Source organism: Buteo buteo, chromosome 23, assembly GCF_964188355.1.
Source record: "Buteo buteo chromosome 23, bButBut1.hap1.1, whole genome shotgun sequence".
NCBI lineage: Eukaryota > Metazoa > Chordata > Aves > Accipitriformes > Accipitridae > Buteo > Buteo buteo.
Genome location: NC_134193.1, coordinates 2,913,270 through 2,937,069, shown reverse-complemented (window position 1 = coordinate 2,937,069; position 23,800 = coordinate 2,913,270). Strand labels below are relative to the sequence as shown.

The window sequence follows — 23,800 nt, the reverse complement described above, 5'->3', positions numbered from 1 at the left end:
CTTGGCTGGGGCTCTCTGTTGCACCAGGTTTGCTGCTGCTGTGGCCGTAGTTCGGTGTCACCCGTGCCGTGAGGTGTCACCCGTGGGGGGGGGGCTGCCCCACTTTTGGCAAGATGATGCAAACCCCCGCCGGGGATAACTGGGGGAAGGAGGGGATAAACCGGGAGCTCCGGAGGGATGCGCTGAAGCACGGTTTGACCTCAAACCGGAGCGGGGGTCCTCCGGGGCGGTTTTGGGGGAGGGGGAGGGGGGGTGGATGGATGGGGAGGGGGGGTGGATGGATGGAGAGGGGGGGTGGATGGATGGAGAGGGGGGTGGATGGATGGAGAGGGGGCTCCGCCCCGGTCCCGGCCCCGGGAGGAGGCGGCGGTCCCCGGTCCCGGAGGCGGAGCCAGCGCCCGGCTCGGCTCGGCGGGCTCCGGAGCCACATCCTGGGAAGGGGAGACCGGGACCGGCACCGGGACCGGGACCGGGACCGGCACCGGGGCGGGAGCCGCATCGCCGTGACCGCCCCTCGCCACCGCCCAGGATGTGGTGGGACGAACGGGTGTCGGCTCGGTTCCGGAGAAACCTACAACCCACCCTTACCTATTGGAGCGTTTTCTTCAGTTTCGGCCTCTGCATCGCTTTCCTGGGGCCCACGCTGCTGGACCTGCGCTGCCAGACCCAGAGCTCCCTCTCCCAGATCACCTGGGTCTTCTTCTCCCAGCAGTTCTGCCTCCTGCTCGGCAGCTGCCTCGGGGGGGTCTTCAAGAGGACGTAAGGCGCCTGGCAAACTCATCGCACCTCCCGCCGGTGGGCTTAGCTCTCCGCAGCCCCCCCCCCTCCTGCTTTTCCCCCCAGGCCGGGGGTGGGCAGCACCCCCCACCCCCCCCAACCCCTTTTCTCCCCAAAGATCCCCCCGCCCGCGCTTCGCTTCCCTCCCACGTTCCCCCCGCCGGGTTTGCATGGCTGAGCTGGGATGCTGCGGGTGGGAAAATCCTGCCTGAGAGGAGCGTTCCCTGCGTGTCCCCGAGGGGTTCGGAGAGAGGTGGGGGGGCTTCCCTGGGGGTGCGGGGCAGGAGCCGCTCTCCCCTTCTGCACGGGTTTGCACCCGTGGAGAGAAGCGGCCGGTTCGCCCGGAGCTCGGGACAGAGCGAGCCTTAGCGTGAAGTTCCAGCCAGAACTTCCTGGAGGGTGTTTTCCTTAACCTGATTGTTTATCCCGAAAATATTATTGGAAGCCTGTTTTAATAACCTCGGTGTCAGGAATCGAGGCAGCGTCGCACTCCCCGAGGAGTTTGGGCAAACACGAGGCGAGATGCGAGCGGTCCTCGTGGTCCTGCTGCTGCAGGGGGCGAGTGCCTCAGCCGTGCAGGGTGGGCCAGCGAGACAGAACGGGGATTTGCACCCAGCCTTCTGTCCAGGATGTGTTTAAAATAAATAATAGGCGCTGGCTCAACCCTAAAGATCGCCAAACAGGCATTTGATTTGAGGCTCGGTGACAGCTGTGCTCTGCTGAGAACCAGCTGATTATTTACATTGTCACTAGTTCTTCAGGCAGTGATGTAACGTGTCAGCTCCGCGTGTGTCTCTGACATACACGTCATGTATATGCTTAACGTGTATATGAGAGAATTTTGCATGAATCCTTCGCTGCTTTGGAATGCCCGTTTTAAAATGTTTCATTAAACTCTTGTGAATTGTGGAGAGCGTTGGCTAATGAAGGTGGCATTAGAGCACCTGTTAAATTGCCATCCTGGTACGTTGAACTGTCCCAGTCCCCCCATCCGGACAGAGCCCAAAGGCTTCATGGAGCAGCGGGAGCTGCTCTCTGTCGGGCTGTGCCGGGAGAGGAGGCGCAAGGTGGGGTGCGTGGGAATGGGAATGGCACATGGGAACCTTCCCCTGGGTCCGACACGGATCTGAGACTGCTGGGTCAGCAGGCAGTGCCTTTGCCAGCCTCCAGTCTGCCTCACATATGTTTGAAGGAGCTGCGAAGGAAAATGCAGAATTGTTTCCTGCTGTCAGCTTCCTACCCAAAGCTCCTGCCCTTGGCTGGTGGGTTACGCGGCCCCGTCTGGGGTTTCGTGCTCAGGGACTCCCAAACTTTTAACTCCGCAGCAGCACGTTGGGGAAAAGAGCGTGTTTGTTGCTCGCTGCGGTTACAAACACGGATGCGTTTTGTGATCGCAGCCTCTTGGAGCAACGGGCTTTTGCACAGTGTCTGCAAGCCCCACTGAGGAGAGGCAGCCTTGCCAGGCAGGAGGGCATGTTTCGGATAGTTGTAGCTTGCGGGTGTTGTGGGGGGTTACTCGGAGCAGCGTGGCGTACAAACGTGTGGGTTTGGATGAGAATATTAACTGTTCAGGCTCTGAGAGCTCCTGTACTATCCCCTCTTCGGGGACAGACAGATCGAGCTGTCCTGCTATGGATTTCTCCATCTGGGCCATGCTGTGGGTTTATAAATCAAATTATGCCGGTCCTGGTGCCAGGCAGGGAGGAGCACTGGACAAGTCGTCTTTTCCGGTTAGGAGACAGATAGCTGCTGGTGGAGGATCCCAAAGTGTTGCCTGCCTGCAAGCCAGCCGAGCTGAGGTCTGGCTGCAAACTGCGTTTAATTTCTAATGCCTGAGGAACACAGACTTTGTTGCTTGCTTTTGATTAAAGTATGTGTCGGTCTGAGCTGTCTGCTCTGAATGATGGACTCGCGAGGGAAAGCAGTGTTGTTACTGGATTCTGCAGCAGAAGTGGGTGGTGGGACTTAAATAGTGGTTTGGTTCCTCTCACCAGAGAAGTTGTGGAATGCTGGGTCGTAGTCTCTGCTCTCTCGGCCCAGCTGGAGTCCTGGAGCACTGGGAGGACAGAGCATAATGATGGCATCCGTCCCTTCCGTAACTCGGCTCAAGCCTGGGCTGCCAGAACTAGCTCCAGAATTCCCTCTCGTGCGAGATTTCAAGGAAGAAGAAAGTTTGCCATTGCGAGTTTCCCCCGAGTGATGTAGAAACGCAATCGTTGCCTGCGGTGCCCTGCGCTGGAGACCCGGGTTTGCCGTGTGGTCCCATCCCTGGCGTGTCCGGAGGTGCGAAGCCGGAGCTGTGGGAAGGGCAGCTCCCCACGTAGCCCCGTGCGTGTTGTTTAAGCTCACACTCGGGTTCACGAGAGGCTGCTGCTCTCTGGTAACTCACACGTGGCGTTTGCTGGGTTGGAATTGCGAGCTTTGCTTCAGAAGAATACAGCTTTTCGCAGGGTATTTGGCTGAGCGGGGTTGGGGTTTAGGTGGAGCACGTGCCCTGGCTCAAACCCTAGTGCTGCCGTGGTGTTGGTAGAGGTTCCTCGAGCAAAGACAGCCCTGGCAGCTGCTGATGCCCTCCCTAAGGAGCCCTGTGCATCTTTGCGTGAAGCACGCTGAAGGCTCTTGTTTCCTGGTATTACCTGGACTAGATTCTCAGAAGTGCCTGACATGTTGTGAGACTGCAAATCCAGCCAGCAGTGTTGGGGTGGGAGTGCTGAGAGGACTTGAAACCCTGCCTAGACTCAGAAACCCAAGTGGGAGGTGAGCTCTTCGGTAAATCCACCCCTGAGTGCCTGGCACTGCAAACTCCAGGGGTGAGCTCTGTGCACCTGCATCCCTGCCGCTTCCCCTCTTGCTCCCCTTGCTTTCCCCTTTTCCTTTCCCATTTTGCTGGATTTTAAGCTTGCGTTGTGAAGTTAAAGCCATGCTCCCTCTGTGCTGCTGTGCTACACATGTTTGTGACAGAAGCACCAGAATAACTGAGTGCCCATGCCCCAGTTTGCCTTTTTTTATTTTTTTCCCAATTCAGAAACTGCATTTTTGTGTCCTCCTGTATTTTTTGCTTTTGGTCCCAGCATTCAGGTCAGCCCTGAGCTAGTCCTGCTGGTGTTAGGAGAGGAGAGGGGTGGTAGGTGTGTTGGGATCCCTGAGCAGGCTCTGCTCAGAGGAGTGACCCACACCAGGACCTGGAGGGCTGATGAGATGGGACCCTTTTCCCCTTCGTTCATCTTTACCCTTGGGCACCTGTGCACGTCACAGCGTGTCAGCTGAGAGTGGATGACCCTGTTCTCTCCCTGCCCTTCAGACTCCCATCTCCTGAAGGTTTCTATTCAAGCATGTGGCTGATGCACACAGGACACTTCTCACTGCAAAGGAAAGTAAAGCCTTTTGTTGCTGAGAAAGCAGAGAGCACGGTGACTTGAGCATGAGCTCCTTGGGGGAGACGATGCTCCCCAAGCCTGGCCCGTGCTTTCTGCTGGAGACAAGGGTACCTGAAGGCAGATGTGGGATAATCCACGCCGCCTTCTTCCTCCATGTCCTCACCTCGTCCCCTTAGGGCTTTGGGTTTTTAATTATCAGTTTTGCAAGTCTGAATTAGCCTGATTATAATTTTTCTTCTTGATGTGAGGGACTTAGAAAATGCTCCCTGGGGTGGGGAAAAACATACTTGAAGTTGAAGAATGCCTGCTGCAACAGGAACACTGAGGTGGGGGTTTATATACGCCGTGTGGGAAGGAGAGGGGAAGCTTTTCTGGCTGTGACTACAGAATAGCATTAACCATCCTAATCCTACAGAGGAGATCAGCCTAAACCTTTTGGGAGGGAGCTGCAGGCCTTCCCTCAAGCCTTGTGATAGAGTCAGGACGTGCTCTGGGTGGTCCTGAAACAGAGTCCATGACGTTACAAGACTCGTTTCATACGGTGCTGAAGCAGAGCCTGCCCTGGGCACAGCCGCAGCTGGTGCAGAGCTGTGCATCCACTCAGCCAGGGACATGGGGACCAGTTAGTGATGGGGAGGGCAGCAATGTCAGCAACCGGACCGCAGCAAAACATCAGGGTTGCTTTTTAAGCTCTTTGGAGGGGTGCGTTGGTTTCGCATCATGAAGAGACAGGGTTGAGACCCCCTCTGAAAGTCATGGTGTACCTCGTTTCAGGACACTTGCAAAGAGGTTTGTTTCTAAAGAAATCCCCCAGCTGGTTGTGCGGTGCCTGCCGGGTGCTGAGCAGTGTCCTTTGGCTACATCTGGGGGATCTGGCATGGGAAGCCAGCAATTTCTTGGTGCCCCCTAATGCCGGAGCCAGGGGAGGGGGCAGCAGGGCTGCGTGCCTGCCTGGGCTGTGGGCTGCCGGTGTTTGCAGGGGAGGTGCAATTGTGTTATTAACATCTTACGGCCGGAGGCAGGAATTTTTGCTCATTGGGAAAAAGTGAGATGATCTTTTTAATGCTTTTTAAGGACATAACATCATCTGCAATTAATGTTTAACTCTAGCAACGACTGTGCTCCCTAGCCAAGCACGAGCGATGCTGTGGTTGTTTTGCTAGGGCTGCAGAAGAGAAGAGGCGTTTCTGGGATGTCTCAGCGTGTGTTTCCCTGTTTCCCCGTCACTCCCGGCCTCGGATTTGCCAGCTGCTGGTGCCTCTGCCTCTCTCCTTCCTGCTGGGCTCCCGCTGTACCCTGGAGAGTGCTGCCTTGTCTCTCCAGGCTCGAAGCTGCTTCTCTCTCATTTGCTAGTTGTTTTTCCTGCCGTGACTGTGCACATCTCGCTTTGCTCCCTCCCCCAGAAATTCCGCGCTGGCTCCCCGTTTTACTGTCAGAGGAAGATCAGTAGGTACGGCTTTGCGAAACATTGGCTCCTCCAACGTGGTCTGGCTGGATGGGTGAGCGAGGCTGGGCTGGGAGATGTGAGCACACCAAGGTGCTGCTACAGCCAGGTTTGTGCCACCGGGCAGGAGAATAAAGGAGACGTGTCCTTGGCCCGTTTTTCTCCCCGGTGCTGTTGAAGTGCAGTGTAAGCAACAAGCAGGATGTGGAGGGCCAAACGACTCTGGGTTTGCAGGTGAATGAGGGCCAACCAGAAACACGGTGACATGCCCAAGGCCAGGCCGTTCTGGACGAGCAGCTGGGGCAGGAGGGCTGGTAGCGCGGTGCCCGGCAGCCACGGAGGTTCTCTGCTGTGCCTCCAGCCTGTGCCTCCTCCGTAGCCTTCTCCTCCCTTTTTGGGCAGAGCACGAAGCAGAGAGATGTAGGTGTTTTGCTTGCTGGTTATGTGCCCATGCTGGGGACGTACCTGCGCGTTGCCAGTCCTTTGCTGCGGACAGACGGCCGTGCCCCACATCCCCCAGCAGCAGACCCCGATTGCTCATGAGCAACTCATTGTAGCAAGCTGCCGGCCGTTGCTTCTACCAGGGTTTGGGAGCCCAGGGTGGGGAGGGGACGAGGCTCTGCTGTGACTTTATAGTCCCATCTTTCTGCTAGTTCAGTGCTTTGCTGTCTGGTCCCTGTTTCCTTCCTTCCTTCCTGCCTTTCGACTTGGCAGCTCCGGAGCAGCGCGGTGCCAGCCTGGGCGCCGTTCTCCAGCGATCTGGCTAGCGCTCGGCTCGCACCGGGAGCAGCCTCTCCGCTCAGCTGCTGCCAGACCCGAGATGTAATGCACCAGCTTTGTCTTCGCCACGCGCGTCCCTTGGGTTTCTCCGACGGACTGCACGGGTTGGAAAGTGCTGCATCCCCCAGCCCCATCGTGTTGGGGGAATGGAGATGGCATGGGGGCATGGAGAGAGAACTGCAGCAGCTCCCCAGTGCTCCCTGTGGGGCAGGACAGGACAAGGACATGCAGGCAGGTCCGGGATGACACGGTGATGGGGATGCCAGCAGCTCTCTCCCTGCCGGGAACTGGGATTGCCCAGCAGCTCTCATACCTGCTTGTGCAATACAGCCCTGCATGAGAAATTCCCTGGAGCTGCTCAAAAGTCGTGATATGGCCTTGCTTGCGTGTACCCATGTCCCTTTCCATTCCCAGATCTGCCCAGTTAAGAAGGGAAAGTTCTTGGGCTTTGAAATGTGCAGAAAGTGGGTTTGAAGGGATGGTAACTCTTCTCCACAAAAGCTGGGTGGAAGATCAGCCTGTTCAGGGCATCGCCCTCCACGCAGGAGATGGCAGTGCCCTAGGCTGGCTGCGGCTGTGACACGGAGGGACGGGGGTGCAGGGTCTGTAGCATCTCCCCTGTCTTGTCAGAAGAGCACGTGTTGGAGCTACAGCCTGTGGGTCCATCTCCTGCTAATGCCTACACCACCGACTGACCTGGGGCTGAAAATGAGAGGCAGGGCTGTGGTGTGGGTTCTGCTCTCACGGTAGTAATTCTGTCCTGTCTTTCCTCTTTCCCTGTCTCAGGTTGGCTCAGTCCTTGTTTGCGCTGTTCGCCTCGTCACTGGCAATCTCCTTGGTCTTTGCCATTATTCCGCTGTGCCACAATGTGGTGGTCCTGGCTGTGGTCATGGCTGTGGCAGGACTGGCCATGGGTTGCATCGACACCATCTCCAACATGCAGCTGGTGAAGATCTACCAGAAGGACTCGGCCATCTTCCTACAGGTGACCACGGAGCCCGCGTCTCCCCTCTGGCCGTGTTTCTGAGGAAGAGGAGCGAGGGGCTCGGCCAGCCTCCTTGCAGAGAAGAGCAGTAACCCCCCCTGCTCTACTTGTGTGTCTCATCTCTTGCAGGCCCTTCATTTCTTCGTGGGCTTCGGAGCGCTGCTAAGCCCACTGATAGCTGACCCCTTCCTCTCGGACACCAACTGCATCCTCTCGAACTCCACGGCCAACGCTTCCAGCAACCTCCCTCACATCCGCAAGTCCCTGGTCCCGCACCATCCGGGCAACCTGTCTCATTACGACCTGCCGATGAAGGGCATGGTGGTCACGCGCGTCTCCTATGCCTTCTGGATCATGGCCCTCATCAACGTAAGTGCTGCAGGCGGAGTGGCCCAAGCTATTGCTGGGGACATCCCTGCTTCTCAGCTTTAAATGTGTTTGGGGGGTGTTGGTGCCCGTTAGGTGGCCCCAGTGATGGAAGGAGGCGTGAGGATGGTTGTGCTGGTCCGCAGCAAAGGTTCATTTTTTGGCAAGTGCTGGGTTTCCAGCAGGTGCTTGGGGCAGAAGGGCAGGACTCGGCGAAGCTGAGCCAGCAGTCACCGCGCCGTCAGATGCAATAGGGTCAATGTACTGTTCTGTGGGGATTTTTCTGATCTCTCTGGAAGCAGGTTGTACCTCTGGGCAGGAGTTACAGCAGCTAACTGCACTCAGAGCCACAAGGTCTTCCTCCGTGGTCAGTCTGGGGAGGAGCTCGGTGGTGTGGGGATGGCTCAGCGGGAGGGTGATTTGCAGCGATATTCATAGGAAAGTGCCCGTGGATGGACTGAGTTACTGGGGCCGAAAGCTTGATCGGGGGTGTCTCTGCCTATTTGTTGTGTTTGGTGATTTTCAGCAGATATAAAAGCCCTGTGGCCCTTCCTTTGTGAGAGACATCAGGTTTAGTGCCCGTCCTCTTTCTCTGCCCTGCTGAGTCCCAAACCTGATCTCTAGCAAGCTGTTCTTGCCTGCAGTCTGTGGGCTCTCTTTGAAACCTAGCCCTGTTCCTTACCCCCCAGTTAATACCCAAATCCCAGCATGGTTAAATACAGCTGGTCCCCTTGCACAGCCTCACCGGGCTGTGGCCGTGCCCATGCCCGGTCCCCCCGCAGCAGAGCTTGCTAACCCGCTGCTGTCCCTTCCCTGGCGGCAGGAGCCCTGCGAGCGTGTGTGTAATTGTCCACGGAGATCTGGAGCGATAAGAGCGGAGCGTGTTGTTGCAGCGAGCAAGTGTCGGCCCTGCCGAGGGGTGCTGTTTGTGCCAGGATTGATGCTGAGGGCAGCTCTGCCCCACACCTGTAGAGTGCCCGGTTATGGGGTCCCCTCGTGAGCAGAGCCCAGCCTGTGTAGCCCTTGCCCTAAGATGCTCTAATATCTGTCTATAAAGAGCGTGCCAGGGCAGGGACTGCCAAGCTGGTGCCCATTTTGCTCAGCTGGAGACCTCCTGTGGTAGAAGTGAAGGGTGATCCTGCCAGAAGGACCTCTCCCTGCCTGTCTGCCCAGCAGCCCTGGGACCTGCTGCCCCTTCCCAGTCTAAGTTTAGCCATTGTCCTTCTGCCAAAACATAAGGATGCTCCTTCTCCCTGTCCCAGACCAACGAGCAGCCCTTGATCTTCCACCACTCCGTCCGCGCTAGGCAAAGGGAACGGGTTTCTTTGTGCTCCTGGTCTTCCCATTTGCTGAATAACTAAAACAGACCCCAGCGCACCTAATCCGGGGGCTTTCATTAGACCGAGGCCCGCATAGCTCGCTGACGCGAGGCGAAGAACAGGCAACTGAAATAGCTGGGCAGGTGCTGTAATGAGTTTCTTTGCAGAAGTACCAAGGCGAATGCTCTCTGCCTAGGAGGAGAAGCCAGCTTTAATTACCTCCGACTCCGCGTATGCCATGGGAAATGTGCTTTTAATTACACCGGAGCGTTATCTATTTTGTCAGTCAATCCCGAGCAAACTAATTTAGTTTTGAAGGCAGCATTTAACATCTGCTTTGAATACGACAATGCGCCTGATATCTGGAGCACTGACGGGAGGGTGGTTGCCAGACCCCTCTCTGTTCCTAGCTGTGTCCCACGGACTTTTTGGGAGCAGGATGGGACAGGAGGCTGAGTCTTGCTGTGCCCAGCAGCTGATGCGTGGCAGGTCGTGAGTTGAGCTTGTGCATCGCTGCACGCTCAAGTGCTGTTTGCACGTGTGGGTGGTTTGCACGTGTGTGCACACGCTGCGTAGGATCACCAGGAATATGGCAGGGAGTCCCGGGGTGCTGGGAGACTGATGGTTTTTGGGATGAGGGTTAGGTAACAAAGATGAGAGGAGCGGGGAGTCAGACGTACGCTGCACACGCGGCTCTTGAGCGCGTCCCCGTGCCAAAGCTGAGCTGTTATTTCCTTTCCCAAAGCCTCGCTGAGGGAGCTGACTTGATTCCTCGTTTAAACTCAATAACCCAACCCACTGGCTGGAGATACTGAGAGCAGCTCAGCTCCGAAACTGCCGACCCTTGTTTAAGGTGTAAATGTCAGAGCAAGATGATGATAATTGGTATTTAAAACCCCAGGGAAGTGGATGAAATGAGTAAGCTATAGAAATAAAAAACAGGACCAGCAGCTTTGTTATAAAATGGTCAAAACCACATTTCCATCCCAGTTTTCACAGGGCTCTGTGTATTCTGACAAGACACAAGCTGAAATGATTCGTTTCAAATTCTTGCTTTGTTTAAAGTGGAAATGTCTCAATTTGACTTTGGCATAAATGCAATGTGTAAAGCTGACAGAATAGTTGTTTCGATGTTATTGAAGCAAAATGTTCTTGCTTTAGTAAAATTAAGTGGTTCAACATTATCAAACTGAAGTGCTTGGATGACTCCTGGCCAAAATTTTTCATTCTAACAGAAAATTTTGGCTTTTCATCCAGATTTGGAACAAAAACATATTTTAAAATTCAGTTTCCCACAGAACGGAAATTTCATCATCCAGACCGTTCCAAGGGGCTGGAAATCAGGAAAATGTTCCTCCGAGAGGGATGTGTTTGTCCGGAAGGTGGTTTCCCAGGGGAAGTGCGGGACACTCCATTGTGCTTAGGTTGCTTAAAAGTAGCCTGGATACAATAGCAGGGAACGGTCCCGTGCTCCTGGGGGGAGAGACCGAAATAGAAACTGGAGGGAAGGAGCCTGGATTATACCCACGCTTAACTGTGTGATGCAGCAACTTGTTGAGTTTATAATAGTGGTTAAGAGCTGCCAGGGGGAGGGGAACATCCCCGGCAATTCAGAGTGTGGAGCTGGAGCGCCGGGTCCAGGCGGTCGGGTTCTTGCCGCCCGCTTTGCCCTTCAGCCCGTGCAGGCTCCCGGTGGGATGCTCAGATGCCCCTCAGCCCTTGGAAAAAAGAAAAGCCTTCTGCCAAAAAAGGCGAAGCAGAGTTGCCCTAGGAAGAAAGCCCACGAGCAAATGGTTATTGCTCCAAAATCTCTGCCTGCTCAGGAGGGAGGACTGGTCAGAGATGGGGGCTGGAGGTGTCCAGGTTGGTGTGGTTGGGGATGGCGTGGGGCACCCTCGACTCTGCAGGGCAGGGCAGAGCTTTGAGGACCAGTGTCCTTATTTTAGGGGCTGTGGCTGCAGCTCATCTCTGGTTCTCGCTGTATGGGCTCCCTGCAGGGTGTGAAGGCTTTGATGGCTCTTTGCCTCGTGCCAAGCGGCCCAGGCAGCCGAGGTGTCAGCCCCAAGAAAACTGAAGCTGCTTTAGGAGCTGAGTAGCAAGATCCTGTCCTAAGCATGGTGGCCCTGCCCCTGTGTGTCTTGGCGTGTATCTTGGCATGTGTCCGGGCTCCAGGGGCCAGCGAGGCTCATCATCATCACCCAGCCTCTCCAGTTGGGGCACATGGGAGCTGCGGATGGGGAGAGGGGCTCGGCACCCACCCGGCAGCTCGTGGCGGTGGCCGTGCTCATGTGGGCAGTGGAAGGGATGGTCCTCGAGCTGTCCTTGCCCTGTGGTTGGGGTAGGCTGCTCCTCTGGGATGGATTTGTCCTTTTGCTTGGTGAAACATGCCTGGCAGGGCTCTGGCGTTCGGCTGTTTGCTCCTCTACGCCTGCCTGCGTGATAACCGAACTGCTTTCGTGGATGCTCTGTCCTCTGTACGCATCCCAGATTTACGGCTGGCCACTCCGGTGGGCCGGGTGGCCGCAGGTGACTGTCCCCCAGGCGATTTGCCAGCCAGTGTTGCAGGACACAGGGAACGGAGCCCTGGGAACCTGCTTTCTCTTGAGCTTGATCCTTTGCTTTTCCCTACTTCCCCGAGCTTGCTTTGGCATGGTGGCAGCTATGGGTGAGGACTGCGCTTGACTGTGGGTGAGTCTCCAGCTTTTGGGCATTTTCTACCAGAAACAGCCAGCGCCGGTGAGCAGCTCACGGCTGATGGGGTCGGAGCACTCATGCACCCGAGGCGCTGCCAGCTTCAAGGTGCTACAGTCTGGATAAAGCAAAAGGGACCTGCTTGCTTTAGAGATGAGGATCTGGGGAGCAGGGATATGCCTACAGTTTGGGAATTGGAGGAGTCCAGAGCTGGGGCCCTTTTCTGCATAGGCACCGAGTGCTCCTTAAGGCTGGAAGTGCCCAGAGACGTTATCTGTATGGCCAGTCCTTCTGTGTGGGTATTTTTTTGCAAAATCTGCAGTTTAGAAGAATAAAATCTGGTCCTGACCTCCGGAAGGATTAGAACTATCAAGCAAATGCGTTTTTCTTCCATGGGACCGAACTAACTGTTCCTATTCCCATTGTTCCCAGAACAATGAGGTCCTCCTAAATGAATTCAGGCAAGAGAAGCGGAGCGGGGGGGGTGTGTGGAATTCTCCATACATTTAAATCATGCCACGAGCCAACAAAAGGCAGGAAATTTGGAGCTAGAGCTCACACTTGCTCACAGACATGTAGAAAACAAGCGCTCGGCGGCTGGAGAGTGAGCTGTCACTTAGGATTTCCTGGCTTTCTCCCCGAGTTTGTTGCAGAATAAACACCACTTGGTTGCGGCGGGAGGAGAAGGGAGGGCTGGCAAGAGGCAGACCCAGCTTCATTTGCTTCCCTCTGTTTTCTCTCCAAAAAAAAAAAAAAAAATTAAGAGCAAGTCCCTCCGGGCTTGGAGGCACCAGCGAGTCGCGGGTGCGCACAGGGAGTAGGCTGGTCCCCGGGCACATGGCAGCGAAGGGAGCGCGGTGCCGGGGGGGCTGATGCTGCGGCTGCCGTGTGATGGATCCAGTGGGCAGGTACAAGCCGACGGTCCCTGTGTGCGTTGGCACCAGGCAGAAAGCCCTGACTGCAGGGCACGGTGCCGGTGGGACTCTTGTGCGCTGGGAGCCTGCGCGGCAGCCGGTGCAGCGGCATCCCTCGACGTGCGGGGGTCTCTAAGGCGGTGAGAGCGGAGAGGGCTGTGGCTGTGGAGGGTCTTTGCTTTTCAGTCCCAGGCCCCTCAGCACAGGTTGTACCAAGGGGCTGTTTGAAGCCGCTCGGCTGTAGCGGTGCTGTCGTTGTTGGCCTGGGAACCACGAGCTCGTCTCTTAGGAGATGCTGAGCAACCTCTGCTAATGGCTGGAGATGGGCAAAGCAGGTCTTGGAGCAGCTTGCTCTTCCCTCAGAACGAATTTCGGCTGCAGAAGGTCTCCCATTAAAACTGTTCTGCTTTCCACAGGCAAAAGCTGCTTTATTATTATATTCTTTGGGCAGAAATGGCCAAATACTTGGAAGCCAGAACATTTTGCTTTTGAAGTGTCCTGGTTTCAGCTGGGGTTAAACCACAACATATGGTGCTTCAGGAGGTTTGTATTTAGGTGCCTTCTGTTCCAGTGTCCCTTGTCCCCCATCCCAGCTGAATGGTCCCCAGCCCAGCCAGCATCCCCCAGGGACTGGCAGGAGATGCCCCAGCCATGCTCTGGAGCAGGAGTCTTTGCTCTCAACTTGCCTTTTTTTTTCCCCGTCTCCCTAATAGCTCTCCTAAGAAGCCTCCATCCCTCCTGCAGTGGCTCATTACACCATTACCAGCCTCTGTCCTTGCTCTCAGAGGTTAACTCAGGCACATCTGTTGCAGATGCTGAGTGCAGCCTCCTAAAAGGCAGTTGTGACGGGGGAACTGGACTGTATTTCGCACGAGGCTTGTCATGCTCACCTGCCCCTCTCCGTTCCTCCCCAGCTGCCGGTCCCCATCGCGGTGTTTTTCTTGCTCTACAAGGAGCGGATGGTGCCGTGCTTCAACAGCAGCAGCCACCCGCTGCTGTCGGCCGACGAGCTGGCGATGGAAACGCAGCCCACAGAGAAGGACGATCTCCCCACCGCCGTGCAGAGACCCCAGGCAGCAGGAGGTGAGCCGGAGGCACCTTTCTTACGGGTTTGGAGGAACAGGGGGTGAGCAGGGGGAGAAAAAAAGCCCTATTTCTGAGCATCTCCATTGAGTTTAACGAGTGAGATCCGTCGCTATTGTCTAAGGAGGAAACTTTCCAAAACATGCACGTGAACGTAATCCAGAAGCACCCAAACAGACAATTTTGGTGCCCAGTTGCCCTCGAATTAAATGGGACCGTAACCCCTGAACAGAGATTAGTAACCCGCTGTTGGGACTCCAGGCTACTTTTCTCCAAACTGTCCTAAAATTAAACCTGGGCTCCCAAGTTATTTAAGCACACCTGGAAGTTGTGCCCCTTCGTTTCCTTCTGGTTTTTGGTCAGGTTTTGAGCTGGCTCCGCGGACTGTTTAAAAGTGGTCACCACGCTGCTGAATGCTGATTCTTATAAATCTGACAGGAATAAGGACAGCGCCCTTGTTTGAGAGGAAAAGTTAAGCTCCAGCAATAGTTTGTTCTTGAACTTGTGACTACACCCTGTTTTGGGGACAATAGTAACATTGTTCTTCGCTACCCAAGAGAAACGTATCAAAGTGAATTCTTCAGCTAAATAGTGAATCTTGGAAGTAATCATATTGTAGGGTTATCAGAGGAGCGTTTAGTGTTATTACAGAAGAGATGGCTTTACCTGAACAATAAAAGGAAATTTTAGGGAATACTTGAAGGTGGAGGCAGTTAGGGATGTGGTGAGGTGCTGCAGGGAAGGATCATAGGTGTCCCTAATGGAGCGGGTTCTCTGGTGTCTGAGAAGGTTGTGCTCATCTGATAGCATTTCCCTTAGCTGAGACACTGATGGTTTCTTTCCTCAACCCAGCTGCCCGTTTTCATACAACCCATTGGAGTTTCATGCTCTTCAGATCTCCATCTTCCTCTTAAATGCAGTTGAGATTAACCCTTAGAGAAGCAGGAAGGCTGTATGCCGGCTGCGGCGATCTGTGACAGACCCATCTGTGCTGGCAAAATCCCTCCTTCCCCATAGAAGCAGTGATAATTTCATCTTTGCCGTGCGGGAGCAACTGTCTCACCTGCACAGGACTCCAGGTGCTGGTGCTCTAACGTGTGAGATGAGCATGAGGACGGGAGAGTCGGGAATTCCTGGGGTCCTGACCCCCAGCATCGGCAGGCTGTCGCTCCCCGTGGTCTGGTCAGAGGAGGTGACGCTAGCTGTGTGTTTATCACTCTTTCCCAAAGTCGGCTTGTCTGAAGTATCATTTATCTGAGGAATGTGAGCTGTCCTGGGCAGGACTCTCCTGTGTGGTGGTACCGAGGCCGAGGGGCTCTGAGCACAAGTGCTACGGTCGGATGGGCTTGTTTATTGACTGTAAGAGCGGGGCCAGCAATGTGGAGCTCCTAAATGGGAAAGGAGCACAAGCAGCTACAGTCAGAGAAGTAGCAAGTATCCTGGAGAGCTAGGATCCCAGTCTGTGGACAGCAGCCCACAAGCGTTATCAGTCTTCCTTCTGAAAGTTTAGAGGTAGGTAAAGAGAGAGGTTGTGCCAGCAGAGGTTAGCAGTGCTCCACGTTGTTCACGGTCCTCTATGAATCTCTGTCGTGCAGCTGAGCGCAAAACAAATCCCCATTGTGGGCTGGCAACCACCCAGCCCCAGGGGGACGTTCCAGCTAAGTTTGCTTTGCATTGTTTTTTACCAGGTCATGATGACTTATTTAGCTGCTGCCAAAGCAAAAACTTCAGAGGGGCTTCTTACACCTACTTCGCAGTCCACATCACTGGGGCTCTTGTTCTCTTCATGACTGATGGGATTGTGGTGAGTTCAGCTGATAGAGGGATCTTGTCTGAGCAAAGCTATGTGGCTTTCTTCCTTCCAAATCACTTGTAACAGCCCAAACCCAGCGCATGTCCTCTGCCAGCAGTGGGCTGGACCCGAGGGTCTGCCGGAGCAGCAGTCTGGTTCCCAAGGTAGCTCACTCAACGCTAACCATAGTCAGGCTGATACGTGCCCTGCTTCTTGGGAGGGGTTCGTGGCTTCTCCTAGGCTCTGTGGTGTTGCAGCTAGATTGCTACTGCTACTAACCTGGCCAGTTTAGAGCTGGAGGTGTGATGTTGTCTACTGGTAGGCAGCGGAGGTCTCTTCTCACTTCAGGCAAGAGCAGCTTCATTTTATTTCATAAGAAACGGTGGCTCTTTGTTTGCTGGGTCTCCCGAGCCCTCAAAACCCAAGATGAGAGCACGCGGGGATGGTGCAGTCTCTCTGGAGTGGCCCGGCAGCACGTCCCCGGCCGGCACAGTCACACGGGGTTTGCCGTGTGTAGCATTTCTGTCTGGGCGAGGAAGGCTCGCTTTTGGCTGGCAAGTTGCTGATCTTTTTCTTTCAACAGTTTTGTCTCAGTCCCCTCATGGTAAAATACTGCTGGGTCTTACTAGGGCGTTAAATAGGGTCCTGGAAGATGAGCAGGGTTACACAAAGCAGCTGTCAGATACAGGAACTTTCCAGGGCCTCCATCTTCAAGGATGATCAACTCTGGGTTCTTAATGTGATACGTTTTGAGAGTATGCAGTTCCGAAAGGACAAGACAGCCCCTAGGGAAGAGAGCATCTCTACAGCTAAGAGCTTAGCATGCGTTTTTCCTAGTAATGCTGTGAAGTCTTGCCCTTTTAGGAGAGGTTAACTCCTGTGTTCTACTTCTGGTGGAAGCCTGTCTCCAGCTGCAAACCCTTGGGAACAAGGTTCATTGAGATTTGATAGCAAACCCCTAGGTGGGCTCTCCAGCACTATCACAATATTGTGAATAATTGAGGGACAGGTTGAAGTTGAAACTGCAAAGCCTGTAAGTGTTCATCGATGTGACATGCTGTTTTGTTTTCCCTGCAGGGAGAGTACTCAGGCTTCATTTACAGCTACGCGGTGGAAGAGCCTCTCTCCGTAGTACATAAAGTGGCCGGTTACCTGCCCAGCCTCTTCTGGGGATTCATCACACTGGGCAGGCTCATCTCCATCCCTGTGTCCTACCGAATGAAGCCGGCAACTATGGTCTTCATCAACGTGGTAAGGCTGGTTTTACTGTGTTTTTTCTCCCGCTTGCTTCCAAGATGCTGTCTAGTTTTGGTTTTGATGTGCGGAGCTGCAGCTACTCTCATGCCATACCTGGAGTAGATTTGCACCAGGCAGTGCCTGACAAGCACGCCGTCCGGGGCGAGCTGCGTTCACCTCTGTATTGGCTTTGTGTGGCAAGGTTTTGGTAGCGGGGGGGTTACAGGGGTGGCTTCTGTAAGAAGCTGCTGGAAGCTTCCCCTGTGTTCGAGAGAGAGCCCATACCAGCCGGCTCTAAGATGGACCTGCTCCTGGCCGAGCCCATCAGTGATAGTGGTAGCGCCTCTGTGATAACATTTTTAAGAAGGGGAAAAAAAAAAAGTTGGGACAGACGGAAAACGGCAGCCAGAGAGAGGAGTGAGAACATGTAAGAGAAACAGCCCTGCGGACACCCAGGTCAGTGCAGAAGGAGGGGGAGGAGATGCTCCAGGCGCCGGAGCAGAGATTCCCCTGCAGCCCGTGGGGAAGACCCTGGTGAGGCAGGCTGTCCCCCTGCAGTCCAGGGAGGTCCACGGGGGAGCAGATCTCCACCTGCGGCCCGGGGAGGACCCCACGCCGGAGCAGGTGGGTTCCCGAAGGAGGCTGTGACCCTGTGGAAGCCCGCGCTGGAGCAGGTTCCTGGCAGGACCTGCGGATCTGCGGAGAGAGGAGCCCACGGAGCAGGTTTTCTGGGAGGACTTGTGACCCCGTGGGGACCCACGCTGGAGCAGTGTGCTCCTGAAGGACTGCACACCGTGGAAAGGACCCACGCTGGAGCAGTTCGTGAAGAACTGCAGCCCGTGGGAATGGCCCACGTTGGAGACGTTCGTGGAGGACTGTCTCCCGTGGGATGGACCCCACGCTGGAGCAGGGGAAGAGTGTGACGAGTCCTCCCCCTGAGGAGGATGAAGCGGCAGAAAATAATGTGTGATGAACTGACCGTAAACACCATTCCCTGTCCCCCTGTGCCGCTGGGGGGGGTTGGTAGAGAATCCGGGAGTGAAGTTGTGCCTGGGAAGAAGGGAGGGGTGGAGGGAAGGTGTTCTGAGATTTGGTTTTATTTTTCATTACCCTACTCTGGTTGATTTGTAATAAATTGAGTTAATTTTCCCCAAGCTGAGTCTGTTTTGCCAGTGACGGTAATTAGTGAATGATCTCTCCTGTCCTTATCTCGACCCACAAGCCCTTTGTTATATTTTCTCTCCCCTGTCCAGCTGAGGAGGGGGAGTGATAGAACAGCTTTGGTGGGCACCTGGTGTCCAGCCAGGGTCAACCCACCACAGCCTCCTCCTGCACCGCTGCCTCTGCAGGTTTGCAGCTGACTCCGCTGCACCGGGTAGCTCAGACTTACTGCTGGATTGCACTGCTTTTCTGAGCTTGCTCCTCAGTTAATCTAACGTTAGATTTGTGAAAGCGTCTAGTAAAGCGTCTGCCAACTTTATTTACTTTGCACATTGTCTTCTCTGGCATTTACAGGGAATTTAATGCCCATGTTAGCCATGGGAAAGGGAAGGTAGATAGTTCAGTAAATTCTCTGCTTAGACTGCAGCAGCTGTCAAAGAAACCAGTGATGTGATGTGAGGTTGCTTAAATCAATAAAACACATTCACTTGAAGAAAGAGGAAGGAGTCCTTTAAGGATATATAAGAAAGATGCATGTAAGGATGTGACAGGCAACAGGGAGGGAGATGTTCTCATTTACACTTCTTCCAAAGAAAGAAGAAACAAAACAAGTGAGAAGGGAGTTAATTTACAATTTATGTAAACCAGAAGTTATTTTGGTAGCAAGCTTCACAGTTAATATTGTGAGGTCAAGAATTTATGATAGGGTGGTGAGAAAACAGCAGTGACAGTTCACATTGGGATGTTTTGAAGATTTAGGCCAATGCCTTTTGCAGACAGGAGGCAGGTGAGGCAGCTGGCTCAGCACCTTGCCACTGGTCACTTTAAAAACTGAACTCAGATACCAATAGCTACACCCAAATGAAAAGCAATTATTTTAAAAATGAGTGTAATCTCCTGCTTCAGCACATAGTCACTGCTTACATGGGAGCAGGGAAAGCTCAGCATCAGCAGATCTATCGCAGGTCCCATGCATCTCCTTGATGCATACTACTGGCTTTATCACTTGTCTGAACTGCACTATTGCTTTATTAACAAACCTGAGGACAGGACAACTTTAGCTGCTGGTAATATTTGGAAAGGAGAGGGCATAGCCTCCAGCCTTAAATGGAAGCCTTCTCACTTCCCCTTAAAGGCAATGGTATGGTAGTATCATCCAAGTACAAAAATTCATTTAACTAACACTGAATCCTTTGTGTAATGCTTGCTCATTGGTACTGCTATATGTAGTAAGCTCTTGGCAGTCATTTCAGCATTATAGCAAACTGCAGTTTGAATTTCATTTCTTTAGAATCCAAATTGTTCTTATGTACAATGCACACACCCATAATCAGGCCCTAAACAATTAAGAAAAAAATAACTTGACTTAGTATTGCAGAGCTCCCTCTGCTGACTGTGCTGTGGCTAATTTAGTGCATCTGGACTGGTTTTGCTATTACTTGTACGCTACAGCAAGCCAGAGGTGAGGGCAAGCTTGTTTAAATTTAGTTGGCTCTTTGGCTTTACTCCTGTGAGTGGTTTCTAGCAGTTGTTGAGAGTGAGTTAATTCTTTAATGTGCTGAATAAGACTTACTAGTGATTGAGACATGTAAATATTATATAAGTAGCAGTACTGTTGTATTTAAAGCTGCAGAGAAAAAGTATTTTTTTCACATATGCTCTTAAGTCTCTACCTAATGAAGTTGAGACAGATGAATTGTATATAGTCACTTTAAGTCCTGTTACAAAAAGTACCAAATTCTTTACTGCAAAGGTAGATGGATTTTATTTGGCTAGTTAGTTCAGTTTTTCAAAGATTGTGACAATTTTTCAGTATAGTTTATTTTCTTTTCCAAACTATTCTCTACAAAAAAAAAAGATAAAAAAATATCTAGAGCCTGTTACAACTCAGCATTTGCCTTCCTCCTGACTCTGTGTTTGGTGTTCACAGGTCGGAGTCCTGATAACCTTCCTCCTGCTCCTGATTTTCTCCTACAGCGTTGTCTTCTTGTTTGTGGGAACGGCTTCTCTGGGCCTGTTTCTCAGCAGCACTTTCCCCAGCATGCTTGCCTATACTGAGGACATCCTGCAGTACAAAGGTGAGCAGGGATTCGGGCATCCCTGGCAGACTTTGAAAGCAGGTGGGTGTTCAAGACAAACTCAGATACCATCATGCCTAGAACTCCTTCCCCCTTCAGGAGGGCTGGAAGAAAGATCTGCTTTTGAATACAATGTTTATTCAAGCTTATAGTCAGAAAACCAGACTGCACAAATCCTGGCTTCATTATATTAAAAACTTCTACAGGCAGGGATCCAGACTGGTTCTTAGTTTCCTGCAGCTTTAGAGCTCTCAGGGTCTGACAAGAATGTCTGCTTTAGAGGCTTACAGGGAGCTAGTTTTGAAAACATCATCCAGATTATCAGTGAACTGAAAATTATAGAGTTTGGCCACCTCTTACGGGAGGTCTCTGCCAATGTCTGCCTCTGGGGCAGCGATACAGAAGAATGAAAGTATTTCCATCAAGAAGCAACAGCACCTCTGCCAACAGAGACAAGTGACAGAACAGCAGATGGTTTTCTGGCTTAAACTTCTACCTTTCTGCACTACTGCAGGTTAGAAGAGGCATTTTCAACCCTGAATGGGAACATACATTAAGTATTATAAATCTTGTAGGGAGAGATCCATGACAGAGCAGTTTAAAGAAGCTACAGGCTGATCCTGCTGGCCGTTTCACCTGTTCCCTGCCAACATCACTTGCACTATTTCTCTGCAGGCTGTGCCACAACCGTGTTAGTGACCGGAGCTGGAATTGGAGAGATGGTACTACAGTTACTGGTGGGATCGGTAAGTGTAGACAAGGCATGCCAGAAAGTGACTGGAACTTTTAAGTAGAAACTTTAGTCCTGGTTTTGGACAGCTGCTGGGAAAAAGCACTGCATTACCCTTGATAAATAGTGAAGTTCTTACTGAATGCTAATTAGGTATTTGAGTGCTATGATGACATGTCTGCTCCCTTTTTTTTTTTTTCCCCTCCAATTGCAGATTATACATGATCAGGGCAGCTACAGTTTCCTGGTCTGTGGGATGATCTTTGGAGGCTTGGCCTTTACCTTCTACGCTTTCCTCTTGTTTTTCCACAGGATGTACCCCAGGCCCTCATCAGGTAAGACAGCACCAGCACTCAGCCCTGCTTTATAATGAGTGGAAGAATAGCATATGCATCAATACATAACCAGGGTGCAGCACTTCAGCAAAATGCAAGGAAATGTTTATTTTACTGCTGCTTCCTGTCCCCTCTTCCTGCTTTGACTTGCCCACAAAGCCTTGGCAGCCACAGCTCAGGGTTTGCTTTCTTTTCTGTGGCAGAAGCAAGGGAAAAAGTAGGAATGGTCTGTGGATCACAGAGGAACTATAAAGCACATAGGATGCTGGCTGTGAAAGCACTACTGTGCTACTGCAGAGCTAGCAGGAATAAGTCCTCCTAGTACAGACTGCAGAAGCTTCCCTACGCTGCTCCCTGGCTAAATCCAGGGAACAAGCGGGTCTGCCATCCACAGGCAGCTGCCAGGCTCCTGAGAAAAGCTTCACTGGTAAAGGATTTCTCTTACATATCACCTCAGTCTGCATACGCTATTTGTTTTTATAAGCCTCTTTTACAAAAGCAGCACTGCATGATGGGCAAAAAACTTGTCCAGGTTACTGGAAACGGAGGTCTTTCTTCCATGACCAGCAAAGTAAACAAGCTAGTGTGGTGGGTGATAGAATAGCAACATTCATGTTTAGGAGAGCTCGTGCACATTCCTGTAAAGCTCAATAGAATCGGTACGTTCAGATGAAGTACCTAATGTCAATTTTGCAGATATGGATGATGCCTCGCCTGACAAACCAGCAGTAATGGATGACACTGGACAGTATCAGCGCTAAAGAAGTAGCCAAGGCCTAGACAAGCAATAAAACAACACACAATTAAGCATTACTGTTAAGGATGATTTCACATTTAATGACTGAATCATGCAAGTTTTCTGCAATCAAAAGCACATTAGATTGGGTAAGTCAGAATCAAGAAAACATCCTAAAACACTGCATCAAGCTAAGCACAAGCTGCCCACGTCACATGTACCAAAAATAAGACTGTCAGCGTCAGACTGACCCTATGTTTGAAAGGCTATGGTATGTGGCAGGGATGATGGGAAAAATTACTCCTGCAAACAAACTTTCTTACCAATTCAGGATGGAGGGTGGGAAAGAAGAGGTTCTCTCTGTTCCATACATAAGAGTGAATATCTTCTGGCTTAGTCATTGAACTTAACAGATTTTTCTTTTGGCCTGTAACATACAGAAGCCCCTACAATTTACAGCACAATACTGGATTTGAGTTCATTTTTGTGCAACACAGACTCAAGTATATGTCACCTCTGTGTATACTTCCAAAGGGGAAAAATTACACAAGAACCCACCAAGTGCACAGTAGTAGCGGGACCTATCTGTATTTGCACAGCTGATTCTTGTACATTACACAGTATCAGACATGTTCACTAAGACAGTGTCTTATTCAGCATGCTAAGGCCTCTTGATTATTAAGATCATTAGCTTTTTTTTTTTTTTTTTGAGTCAAGAATGATGGTTTGTTTTGCTTTAAGTCACTAGTTTAGCTGCTACAGTTGCAGTGTCTTTTAGGGTGGTTTTATTTCTAGCTTCCAGTTGAAGCTTAAACAGAGGTATTTGGGAGCCAGCCTCCAGCTGCTTAATCTGTGCAATACTTACTTATTATAATAACAGGTGCCTTCTGTAAGGTACTCTCATAACCCACGCATGACCTATTACAAGCTACGAAGAAAGGACTGGCTTTAGAAGAGTGTAAAGCTACATACATCTATTTCTTCAGTGAGTGATTGGACATGTACTTTTTGCTTTAACTGCTGTATGTGGATGTACATATGTACGTGTGTATATAAAGCAGTGTTTAATTAAAGGTGATCGATTGCTAGATTCTCAGCATGACTGGACTCAGGTAACTTAAGCTGCTTCTGGCCAAGACTATCAGCTACTACCTTCACCAATTCTAGCTTTCAAACTCAGACTGAATCTAACAGCTGTTTAACTTAAACCGTTTTTAGCATTTCTGTTTTTCCAAGCAGCAGATCTTACCTTCCATAAAACATCTTCACAAGCTCCCATGGATGGTTCTGTAGAAGTCTCAAGAGAATAGACTTGTTGAATTGACTTTGTATACCTAAAGCTGAGCGCACATTTGGCCAGTGCAGGAAGGAGGCAAATGCAGTTGAATTCTGGGCTTAACTCATCCATGGAATTCAGGAGCCCTCCTGTCTCACATCCAGCGCAGTATGTGCTGTAATTCTTCTCTAGCACCACAGGATGCCACTGTTACTCTCCTTGAGATACCGAGAATGAAAAAAGCATGTACCACAAAACCCATTTGCAGCAGAAAACCCCAATCTGTCATTAATAGAGCCCCTCCCACTATGACAGCATTCTCTCCATCCCTGTACAGAGGAAATGAGCATGAAATAATACAATGCGGGAGTTTATTTTGAAAGAAGTCTACTCAGATTACACATATATCACACCAGGGACTGTCAGCTATTAAAAAAAAAAAGTATCTTATGTTCTTATAGAATGATAACATGTAGCTAAATGCTACTGCCAGAATAACATTTCTTTTGTTAGAAGTGTATTTGACAATTCAAATCTCCACTTCACTATCAGCACTATTTATAGAATGGAGCTACTCACCAAAGGAAACATTCACCAGAAGAGAATAGTACCTGATTTTGCAAAAAGACTGTGCAGCACTACAAAGCTAGCAACAGCAACTCCATCTCTCTCTGCGTTCCAGCAAGATGGGAGAGAGCCTGTGCTGCTGCGAACAGACAG

The 23,800-nt window shown here is 51.8% G+C and overlaps 1 protein-coding gene across 1 annotated transcript; it reads left to right on the top strand.

Annotated features, from left to right (window-relative positions):
- Window positions 1-437: 437 nt before the first annotated feature.
- On the top strand, window positions 438-23,355 carry MFSD4A (major facilitator superfamily domain containing 4A). The gene is made up of 10 exons (XM_075056055.1): window positions 438-759; window positions 7,165-7,363; window positions 7,493-7,732; window positions 13,568-13,736; window positions 15,425-15,540; window positions 16,606-16,779; window positions 19,856-20,003; window positions 20,679-20,749; window positions 20,948-21,068; window positions 21,765-23,355. Exons 1-10 carry the CDS (start codon window positions 530-532, stop codon window positions 21,827-21,829), a joined length of 1,533 nt encoding a protein of 510 aa, XP_074912156.1. The 5' UTR covers window positions 438-529; the 3' UTR covers window positions 21,830-23,355.
- The last annotated feature ends 445 nt before the right edge of the window (window positions 23,356-23,800 follow it).

What these genes read in the sequence shown, in the direction of transcription:
- MFSD4A (XM_075056055.1), top strand. Translation starts at nt 530, where the DNA reads ATGTGGTGGGACGAACGGGTGTCGGCTCGGTTCCGGAGAAACCTACAA. An exon ending in GGATCATGGCCCTCATCAAC is followed by an intron (nt 7,733 to 13,567) that starts GTAAGTGCTGCA and finishes GTTCCTCCCCAG; the next exon opens with CTGCCGGTCCCCATCGCGGT. An exon ending in GGACATCCTGCAGTACAAAG is followed by an intron (nt 20,004 to 20,678) that starts GTGAGCAGGGAT and finishes ATTTCTCTGCAG; the next exon opens with GCTGTGCCACAACCGTGTTA.